Genomic DNA, 11,242 nt, shown 5'->3' with positions numbered 1-11,242 from the left:
CAAAATGTGGAATTGATCACTTTTGGCTTTCGAGTGTTTGGTTCATATAATATATTTAATTATTCATTAATTTAATTGTATTGTAAGTACAACTGCAAATGTAAAGTGCAATATTCACACAGCAGCTATTACAAACAAACTCCATAAAATAAGGAGTAAAGAAAATTGATAAAGTTGCGAACCAATCACAATGCTTGGTATTAAAATTAAGACATTTAAAATAAAAAAAAACGGAATTGATCGGTTTGGACTTTTGAAAGTTTAAATCATGTAACATAACATATATACTCAATCATTATTTGATTATTATAAATGCAACAGTAAATGTTACAATGCAACATTCAAAACTATATTGTCGGTGAATCGACAGGGTATAAAATGAAGATAAATTGTGTACAAACGTGCAACGTATAAATAGTTATGAGTAAACGTTGAATAAATCTGGTACAAGGTTGCTAATGGCGAACTGCCAATAGTTTGCCACTGTTAGCTTCGTATCAGATTACTTGCTTTTCTCGCCAAGTCAATGTGTCAGACGTATCTGTGTTGATCGATGCTGAAAAATAGCGGCGCTAGGTCGTATCGTTCTCCGAAATGCAACGCGAGCGCGTTTTATTTCGAAATTTAAAAAAATATGCAAAAAATATATATCAAGTGCTACATTTGCCTTTGCTTCATATGCTTGAAATGTCGAGTTAGTGCCACCTACTATCGGTACAGTAGTAGTCTTCTACATCGATACTTCGATAGCCCAGAAGAAGCTATTGAATGGAGTATACTTACGCGACATTCTATAGATACTACGCTTTCTCGAATCACTATGAATTTCAACTTTGAATTGCGCAAAGGCAAACGTATATACTGTGAAACAGCTCTGATTTTGATAATAAATCCCGAGATAATTGCTCGTAATTCTTGAAATCTACACGAATTTGTTCGATAAAGATATTCATTTAGGAAAAATTAATCTGCTATAAAGAAAGAGAGATTGAAAAACTCAACCCTGTCAAGATTACGAAAACGCAGATTGCTTAAGACTATCAAGTTTCAAAAAATCACTTAAATCTCTAATTCAAATTGTTAAAATATTAGGCCAACTCTGTCAAGCTAGAATTATTAATATCAATAGTATAACAATTCTATATTTAATAAAAATCTCAAACCATCTCAAGTTTACGTGTGAAAGAAATGCTCAACTAATTCAGGAAGGGAATTGGAAGCTTTCTATTTAGACGATGGAATAAAACTCAATCGCGCGCTTTTTCAGAAAGCATTTAAAAAAGCACGTGACTGACGCGCCGCAGCCTTTTGTCCTGGCGGGCCTGGTGGATCGGGGTAGCCTGGTCAATTTTTGACTTACTACACCATATCTATATAGAGTTTGGCAGGGCGCCGGCGCCGCTTTCTATAAATAGCGGGTGCGACGCTGACCGCCGCTCGCGACGCTTAAAGTAGCGACAGAGACGGGACGATCGTTAGGGAGCCGCGAGGGGAACGCGGCGAGGCAGTGGTTACGGACAGCGGGTGGCGCGGTGGCAGTAGTAACGGATAGTAGTCCGGATCGCAGTAGTAACGGTTCGCTACTCGCGCGGCCCTTCAGCTCCGCTCCGCTCCGCTGTGCCCGCGACGATCAATCGAGCCGGCGGGAGGGGTGCGACACACTCGCGTGCACGGAGGGTCTCCGGATATCCACGAGAAAAGCAAACCCCCGCATTGAACCTGGAAGACCCTCGGCCGGCTGCGAGTCGAAGAGCCAGGTGAAACCGGAGAACGTCGAGCTTCTCCAAAGGCGCTCGATCAGCGCCGCAGAGTTATAGATACCGCGCTCGAACGGCTCTCTCCGCGCGTGGAGCGCGGAGCACGTCGAGGAACGCGAGAGAGAGGGCTTGGACAGTTCCGAACCCGCGGGATTGCAGGCTCTTGGCGGCGCAGCCGGCGAGCAGCGAAACGCGAAGATCCGTCGTGCGCCTAATTCTCCACTCGACTATGTGCCGGCGTCTCGTGGGTGCGATCAGGGCGCCGGGATCGTCGCCGTCGGTGAAGGACGTCGTCGCGACGACGGGGCGCGAGACGTGAGGCCCGTTCATACGCGTCAGCTGATCCGACGTAGGCCGCGAGGGACAAAGAAGGTGATTATGTAAACGGCGGTCAGCGCTGGAGGTCCGCGGAGACGGCCGTCGCACGCTCGTCGTCGACGTCGTCGTCCCGTCGACGACCGGTGAATTCCCTCCCCGGTGAAAGACGGACTAATTATATTCGCCTCGTGGGACGAGGTTACTAACCATCCAACCAACCCTCCGGCCTGCGCCTGCGTGCGCGACCAGGCGTTTTCCTCGAGAGGGAATACTCGAACGACGACGCTTTATTCGCGCGGGATACGATCGCAAAATAATCGACGGGACGAAGAAATCCGGAATCATTCGCGACCAACCTCCTAGGCATTTGAAAACCGAGGAATCGACAATTGAAAAAAATTTAAACATGCTCGCAAGGCTTAACACTTTAGCATCCGTGATCTGGACACTGGGACTTTGGTAGTCTGGAAACTCCAGAATTTAAAATCCGAATCTCCGAAACCCATTCGAGATCTTTGGCGATTAAAATTTAATCCTCACAGTGCAAATTTGCACCTTCAAAAATCTCAAACTACCGTTGTTTCTCTAAAACCTCTTTTCAAAAAAACCTTAATTTTCACCGTCAAAATAAATTTTTCATCCAATTTGCATATCACTATTAAATTTCCCATTAAAAACGTATATACTCTCTAAAATTTTTGAAGTGGAATTTCATCTAAATGAGTAGAATTCCGCTCCAAAGAATTTAGAGAGTAACAATTCAATATTTCTTCACGTAAGAAAATTAACGATCGAAAGTGTAAAAGTCAGATTCCCACTCTGTGCACTGTAACGATTGCGAAGGTGGGGTGTGCACTTTGAGAGATCGCGAAATTAAAAGTCGAGGGTTGCAAAAGTTCAAAGATTCAAGGATAATTATTATTGGCATAAATATTCGCTCATCGAGCTTCAACTTGATTTCGATTTAGACCACACAATCGCGCAGAAAATTGTCGTTGGAAGGAACAGCAAATAAATTCGCGATTGTATCGCGCCTGTAAATGCATCAAGCGATTACGAGGACGGAAGATTTATGAGCAGGGAGGGGACCGATTAACTTTCCCGCTCGGCTTTATTTTACGATCGCGCTACTTTGGCGCGTCCATCACGCGTAGCTTTGACATATCACGTCATCTCTGTAAATCCAAATCGATCAGCGCGTTATCGAACTACCATTCCGCTAAATGTATGAAAAATTGCAATGTCGCACCAGCTTCCGAAAGATTCACGTTTGACACGTTTTCCTAACGAGGGTTGCTATCAATCTGGCGAATGAACCAGACGGTCACTCACAATCAACTTGAATTGTACATCACGCGATTATTTTTTTCTGTGCCTCGCAGATCTACAATGGCTCTAGTAATGCTACCGTGTGACCTGCCTTGGTGGCCGGCTGTCGTAAAGCAGCTGGACAAGGCCGCCACGGCCAAAAACTCCGAGGACCTAATAGACGCGATGCAACGACTGCATGACATGTGCAAGTACGACTCGCGTTACTTTACTTTTCACCCGTTTGCTTTCTTGCGTTTCTAACGTGTGCCGTCTATTTTTGTATTTGATACTCTGCAAATTTCATAGAGTGAAACGCCGCTGTAAAAGAGCGAAAATTGAGCTTGTGCAAATTTCAAATGATTATTTACCCTACAAAGTTAGAGAGTGTATTTGCTTCTCTAAGTTAATTTGCATTCTAGAGTAAATGCAATATATGTAAGATGGAAAATGGACTGACAAGCAATCAGTTATAGCTCAGACAGCACACATGTCTAAAATCTTATTAAAACATCTTTCAGACACGATGTTTACACTGAGGAACAAAATTTGTTGAAGAACTAAAATATTTAGTCCGACACGTTCAACGAAACATTGCATTGATTCAATAATTATTTAATTGCACAAAAAAAAAGTATAGTTTATTCACGTTATTCATAATTTAGTTGAACGTATCGGACTAAATATTTTTCAGAACATTTTTTTTTAAAGAATTTTTTTTTTATAAGAACATTGTTAAGACGTCTTATACTCCTTTGGACATCGTTATCCAAATAGTACTGTACTCAGTAAATAATAATGAAGTTTCCCAGCAAACATCGAATGTAACATGGATGTAATGTTATATAACACAGATATATTAAACACACAAGCACTTAAAAATTTAGCTAGCTACAGATCTGAAAATTTTGTTGGGCCAACAAAGTAATGTAGGATATTCAAGCATGATGAGCAAGGCTGCAAAAAGTTTTGACATGCCAGCAACTGATTTGACTGTCCTGCGCAATTATTTTGATGGCCCAACAAAGTTATTTTCAGATCTGTATCCAGCTAAAATTTTAAACACTTCAGCAAACCCGTTCTTTCGGTGCAAGGGTGCATTACACGTATGTTATATTCGGTGTTTGATGGGTCGTAACTGTCTTTACGACGCACTGAAACGCGCTATGCATTTGTTCCGTTCAGCATAAGCCTCGATCCCGAGGAAGACGCGCAGGACGCCGACCTATTCTCCATGTTGGGAACCTTCCTAGACAATGATCTCGATCTCGCGGAACGGGAGCAAGTGTTCACGAAAACAATACCGCGAATAGTGGAAAGGGCAAAGGCCTTAAAATCTACGAAACCCCCGCAAGGTTTACACTTCAGTCTTCAGCAGCAAGGTACCGAAAATCGACATCGATCGTAAAAAAAGAATAAATATTTCGTTATTAAACCATTTTTAACGATCTCGCATATCGAAAATTGCAAGATTGCAAACGCATGCATATAAATAGACTTCGACGATTCCAGAATTAATTTATTTCAGGCGATAGCGTAGAGTACAGTTACGCCTTCGTTTCCTCCTTAATCGCGAACGCGTTCTTCTCGACGTATCCGAAGAGAACCGCGAAGACCCATCCTACGCTGCGCGATTTTAACTTTACAAACTTCTTCAGACACCTCCACAAGTAAGTGACTCCCGCGCGGGCTCTCAAGCCGTCAAAGAAAAATGCTCGACCGCTTTAAATTTAAAAGAAAGGAAAAAAGCGATAAATTTTCATGCGCTTCACCGCTTTCCAGAAACGCACAGAAAGCCAAGCTCAGAAGCATCTTTCACTACTATAATTACCTCGAGATGGAGCACGCACTCGACGGACGTTTAATCATTTCTAGACAGGTACGCGAGGCACGATATTAAATTGATATTCTTGTCAAATCCTTTTTTCAGATTCTGAAACAGTATCTCTCTCGTCTTTCTTTTTACAAAGGAACGCGAAACGCTTTCAATTCAATTTGCAGGTGATGACGTCTAAGCAGTGGCTGACTATCGAAGATTGGTTGGAAAGTAACGTACTCCTATGTCCGTTGACGATACGTCACGAGGGACGGTTGGAAAGAATCGAAGCTGAATCAAAAGTACTGCAAGTTTGTTTCGTGAATGCTAAAATTGGCGGCGGCGTGCTCGATGGCGACGTCACGCAGGAGACCGTACAAGTAACTAATTAAGAAAAATTATAATCACAACCTCTGTGCGTCAAGAAGATTCTTAATTATACGTCGATTTTAGATGATGAATCTAGAGTTCAGAGAAAGAAAAAAAATGTCACATAGATCATTTAGGCTTCATGTTACAATTTATAATAAACTAGAAAAATTTTCCAAGTGTTCTTGTTCGTTCAGTACGTTCATAAAATAAAGCTTAAATCTGTCCATACGATATTATAAAGGTCATAGACGTCATAGAATTAATGTGAATAAATAACATAAATTACAGGTCGCCTTCCGCGGCTCTCCCACCTATTTTAGAGTCATTTTCCTTGTTTGAGCTCTGGGTTCACTCTTTGACATATTGACATATATAATTAAAAATCAATCTATGTCGAACCGAAATACATGCATTTGAATCTTTCTACAGGTGGCGACGCATCCGGAGATGCTCGCCGCGATACTATCCGTCGAGGCCTTAGAAGACAACGAAGTACTGATAATCGAGGGTGTCAGGCATATGTCGAGGATAAACGATCCGCGGCACAAGGCGATATTCGAGGGTATCGCGAAGCCGAACGTGGTGAGTGCAGTGCGGGATCTCGGATTCGCGCTATCTGCGATGGGAAGGCAAACAATCGTACAGTTTTCCGAGCGCAGGTAACGGTCTGCTGCATAGATCCCGAGGACTACTCGCGATTGCCGTTGACGCAGTTTGAGGAGGACAACATTTTGAGGGAGATGAACAAGTCGCTGCTGGGATTTCGCCAGAGGCACGTGCCCGGCAGCCCGACGGATCCGATCAAGAGCGAACCGGAGGCGGAGGTCGGCTTAGGCTCGCGCAGATTGTCGCCGATCGGCGAGAGCTTCAGCAGCACCCCGCCGGAAACGGAGGGCGACGACAAGGTTTTCGCAATGAGCAATAATTCCAAGACAGGTGGGAGACCGCGGAAAACGTTTTGTAATTCGCTTAATTTATTCGATAACTATCCTTTTAGTATCTATAATTTTTCTTTTCTTTTCTTTTCTTTTTTTATTTTATAGACAAGCAACCGTCGCGCGACGAACGCCACAGATTGGAGAACACGACGGAAGTGCGTAGCAGGCCTAACGGTAAATCCACGAGACCACCGAGCCCACACAAGGTGTGCAAGGACGCGAGTTACACGAGCCGAAAGAACCGATTCATCGTACTCGGATCTAGCGGCGAGGTACTGCCGGTGACACGACAGCTCGGTCAGATGTCGGTCTACAGCAGTTGCAACAGTCAGAGTACGGACAGTTTCCACAGTGCTAAGGAGACTATCGACGAGGAACCCGGTACGTAATAACTGTAGGGTGATTTGTAGAAAGAGAAAATGTGTTTCTCAACTGAACGATTTTCAGAGGAAGAGGAGCCGAAGGTGCAAACGAAATGCTACAGCGCGCAGTTAGATACGCCAGAGAAAAGAGGAACTTTCGCGCAGCGACTGAAAGACGCTCTCAAGCGGGAGAGCACGGCGACCGGGGTGACTTCCTCGAACACCTCTTCCGGGGAGAGCAGTTACGCCGTTGGCATAAGCGTTAGCGGTAGCCACGTTGGCGATCAAGACATCAAGTGAGTCGAAATTTACAGAAGAAATGTATCGCTATTTGATACGTATAAATAAATGGAAAAATATGAAGGTCTAGACAGTTCAGTGATAATAGCAATCGCCTCCGGTGAACGAGAGATCTTGATATTTTTATCTATGCTCAGATCAAATATGGCCAAAATTTGTGCAATAAAACTACATCTTCTCGCGCTAACTAATGATTTAGACGTTTAATTAATTTTCCATTCTATAGACATGTTAGACCAGTTGTTAGATAATTGCATATTTTTAATGCGTTGTTACTGCGTACCTAATGTATTGTTATTTGGATTGACTTTTATCGAACGCAACATTGTAGATTGAAGAGAGGAGGTTCTAGGGGTTTCGTTTTGCGGGATGAGACAGTGGACGAGGAGTTCCTGAAAGAATCTCTAGAAGCAGAACAAAAGTGGCTGGGCCGATTCCGGCAGAGTCAGGGGCCTATGTTTCAGAGGAAAGATACTAGCGCGAGTAGCAAGTACAGTTTCAGCACCGAGTACAATTCCGGCGAGTATTCGATCGCTTACACACGACGTTTGTTGCCGGCGAGGATAAACGAACTGAAAGTTAAATTTTCGCGCACGCAGATTTTTGTTCCGAGCTGGAGGAGGTCTACGAGCAATTGTCAAAGTGGCTGGAGGATCCGATAGTGGCGGACGAGAGCCGAGAATTGGACGCGAGGGATCGAGCGGTCGTACGATTCGCCGGTTCGCTTCTGAAACGCGCTCTGAGCGAATCGTTTGCCGGTGTGCCGGTCCAAGAAGGCGAACCGCAGCCCTTCATCGACGCAAACGATGTAAATCAACAGCATAAGCTGGCCCTAGCAGTGAGGAGTCTCAGCTTGGAGCTCGCTCGACAGAAAAATCGGAGACAACAATCAGTAAGAAACAAGTTCGACTAAACGTGTTATGTCCTTGCGAAAGAGACAACTAAATTAATGAAAAGAGTTTTGTTTCTCGCGATAAAATTTCACTTTGTAGAAATAATTACAAACGCGATCGCGACTCTGTCGGTCCCTGAAATGAAGCGGAATAATAACTCATTATTTTGTTGTAATAATACATCGAAACTTAAATGCTTTCTTTTGGGGCTAGGAAAAAAGCTTAATACGCTTTTATCAATTCCTTAATCCGGATTAAACAGACACAATTGCAAATATAAAAGCATACAGCTTCGAAACTTCGTAATGAGAAGTAAGATGGAATGAGAGACAGTCAGAATCAATTTGATCGAGCGAAGCTAATTTAACGTAAAATAATCGGTAAATGAAAAGTTCGCGCTTGGACTACAAGCAACCGGAATGCTATACAGGTGTCTGAAGACGTAGATCGCTACGAAGACGCCTTGTGCGAGATGGTAAGAGAGGCAAAGGACGCCCAACGTAGGAAACTTTGGGCTGTCACGTTCACGTCGGAAGTGTTCCAAACGTTGGTCGATGATCATACAACCGTACGCCTGTCTCCACCGCCCGCGTCCGAGTCGGGACAGACGGCGAACGAACGTGAAACGCGCGAAGCGAGCACGCTCAGTGTCTCGGAGGTGATTCTGATGATTTGATCGCATCACGTGTATAATCGCAACTGTGCATGACATGGCGATTGTGTTCAACTCGTATTTTAAATCGCTTGGAGAAAGAGCACTTTCTGTAGCTTGGAACTCTTCAGCAAGATGTAACTCGTTGGGACAAAACTGCCCGACATTTCCGTGTCTTTTCCTCCGTTTTTTTTCTATCTCTTTCTCTCTATCTCTCGACTTGATGCATGATTCGCGAACTGAGATCAGCATCTTCATGTTTAAGATCTTCATAACTAATACATTTATCTGTCTCTCAGTCTATCCAATTTACAGTTCTTCATTTAATACACATTTCTCGCTTCGTTCTACTCGTTATTAACCATCGGACGAAAATACCGTCCACGTGCCTTTCTTTGTCGTTATAATAAAAGGCCGAATAATTCTCCATGTGAACTAAAACGAGATAATAACTCAGCTTTGTATTATATGTTACGTGTACCTCCAGAAACCTTAATGACGTTCGATAATCACGTTTCCAACGGCAAGAACTTTTAAAATTTTTATTAATTATGTTTATATATTAAGAAAGACTGGTATGCACGACAAAATAATTCATAATAGATTGTCTTATCGTGTGCGTAGTTGCCGCACGAAAACAGTCCGCAAAGTGGAGGTTTATTGCCAGTGGCTACCGGCAACTGGGGGTGCGGAACTAGATTGAAGGGCGATCCGCAGCTAAAACTCGTTATTCAATGGCTCGCCTCTTCCCTGGCGGGCACACCGAGACTAATCTATTACACTTCCGGCAATCCCAGTCTATCCAAGGTAAAAAGAAATAATTCCACCAATTAATTGCCTAACTTTTGACTGTTCTAATTCGCATTCTAGTTAGACACCGTAAGCAGAGTTTTGACAGACAGACGTTGGTCTGTCGGCGATCTAGCTGCCGCTACACTGAGGTACGCTATGCACACGATTGAGGAACGAGTGGAAGGGAAAAATAGTCTTTTCGAGGAGATCATCGGTATGGATAAATCGGGTCCTTAGCCCGATTCAATGCTGTCCGTTTTGGTGGACGTACTCGCCACCATGATCGAGGACAGCCTACTAAAAAACTAATATATCACTATACAATGCTCTTCCGCGGGAGGGACATACAAAAAGAAAAGAAACAAACGGGTATTATTTCGAATAGTAGTTAAACCTAAGCTCGATAATTAGCTCTAATTCGTAGTCTTAGATGAAACGTGTTGTACGAGTTTTATTTATGTAAAAGAGAGGTAAATCCGGATTTTACTCGTTTCTTTTTCGTTCAAACTACTATTCTCGTCTAGCATATCAAAATGATATCAGGCAAAGTCTCGCACAATTCGTTGTACAAGGCAATATATCAAATAGAAAAAGATAGGTAGTCGCTGCGATATTTTCTAGTCAATGTATGTAGTGTATCGTGCTGTCAAATCAAGTTATACTACAAGGATCATCCGCGTCACATTTCCGCGAAGCAATGGAGAAACAAAAATAGCGTGATGTACCAAACATTCAGTTATCGTTAATGTCACGTCGTAAGAGAGCGTGGCAAAATCTTTGCAATCATACGTAATAACGGTCTAGTCATGTACGAGAGAGGTCAATTCTGGTTTTACTTCGTATAGAACGCGTAACTGGAAGTTACTACGCAGTTACATGCAATAACTAATGAGGCACAATATACTAAACTATATTTTGTACAATAATATTTTTAAGTCGTTCTATACTTTTAAGTCGGAATATATATATATATATATATATGTATACGTAACACGCGAATAGATTTTTAGAGGAAAACTTTTAGTATTTTATAATAAAAGATTAATATAGGCAATTTTTTATGAAGATAAAACTTGTGTGTATAAACATAAGTCGCTGCTATGGATCATAAAAATTCAAGATATAAAGAGTGGGTAATATGGCCTACAAAGGAAAAAGTATATGCTTGGTAGTATGTAAATCAATTAAAGAGGTCTTCCATTATTAAAGCAAAAACGTGTGAAAGTATCCTATGATTTATATACTCTCGCTATACTTCTCATTCTAAAAAATAATTATCAGATATTAATAAATTTATATCACAAGACAGAATTTTGCATTCATTTAAGATTTATTATCTGATCATACTTCAGTGATATATTGAGTATCCCATTTTAATGGAAACAATGAAATATTGTTTGAAAGAAACAATGTATCTTTTTCACACAAATTGATTCATTTCATTATTCTGTGTATAACAGTTAAAGGGTTAAAAATTGATTTAAGATACTTATTTTGAGTTTTATGCTGAATCCTGCCAGAACAAAGTGTAAAATATCTCATAAACCATTAATTTTTCGACAATTCTACTTTAATACTTTTATATATAAAATTAAAAAATAATATTATGTAAAAAAATCATCTAATTCCATTTAAAAAATAGCGACCTCTATACAAAATTGATTTTTTTCAAAAATTAACTTTACATTGTTCTTTTTCGGATTGCACTTTTAAACTACTAAAACATTTTTCCGT

General features: G+C 41.7%; 1 protein-coding gene across 3 annotated transcripts; it reads left to right on the top strand.

The window, feature by feature from the left end:
• The first annotated feature begins 1,448 nt into the window (after positions 1–1,448).
• LOC105204014 lies at positions 1,449–10,814 on the top strand. Of its 3 annotated transcripts, XM_011173003.3 has the most exons (15): positions 1,449–2,129; positions 3,458–3,595; positions 4,569–4,765; positions 4,912–5,053; positions 5,166–5,262; positions 5,385–5,579; positions 6,001–6,153; positions 6,231–6,507; positions 6,615–6,890; positions 6,957–7,167; positions 7,503–7,690; positions 7,771–8,063; positions 8,495–8,722; positions 9,341–9,523; positions 9,587–10,814. In XM_011173003.3, the coding sequence occupies exons 2-15, from the start codon at positions 3,465–3,467 to the stop codon at positions 9,743–9,745; spliced, it is 2,730 nt and encodes a 909-aa protein (XP_011171305.2). In that variant the 5' UTR covers positions 1,449–2,129; positions 3,458–3,464; the 3' UTR covers positions 9,746–10,814. The 3 variants fall into 3 exon arrangements, with proteins under 3 accessions (XP_011171305.2, XP_039307152.1, XP_039307153.1); XM_039451218.1 differs by lacking the exon at positions 1,449–2,129 and having other exon boundaries at positions 2,149–3,595; XM_039451219.1 differs by lacking the exons at positions 1,449–2,129; positions 8,495–8,722 and having other exon boundaries at positions 2,151–3,595.
• The last annotated feature ends 428 nt before the right edge of the window (positions 10,815–11,242 follow it).

The sequence above is a fragment of the Solenopsis invicta genome, chromosome 6 (genome assembly GCF_016802725.1).
Source record: "Solenopsis invicta isolate M01_SB chromosome 6, UNIL_Sinv_3.0, whole genome shotgun sequence".
Lineage (NCBI taxonomy): Eukaryota > Metazoa > Arthropoda > Insecta > Hymenoptera > Formicidae > Solenopsis > Solenopsis invicta.
This window is presented reverse-complemented; position numbering and strand designations above follow the sequence as displayed.

Coding starts and splice junctions, on each gene's coding strand:
- LOC105204014 (XM_039451218.1), top strand. CDS start 3,387: ATGAACCAGACGGTCACTCACAATCAACTTGAATTGTACATCACGCGA. Junction 5,054..5,165: donor TTCTTCAGACACCTCCACAA/GTAAGTGACTCC, acceptor ACCGCTTTCCAG/AAACGCACAGAAAGCCAAGC. Junction 8,064..8,494: donor AAAATCGGAGACAACAATCA/GTAAGAAACAAG, acceptor AATGCTATACAG/GTGTCTGAAGACGTAGATCG.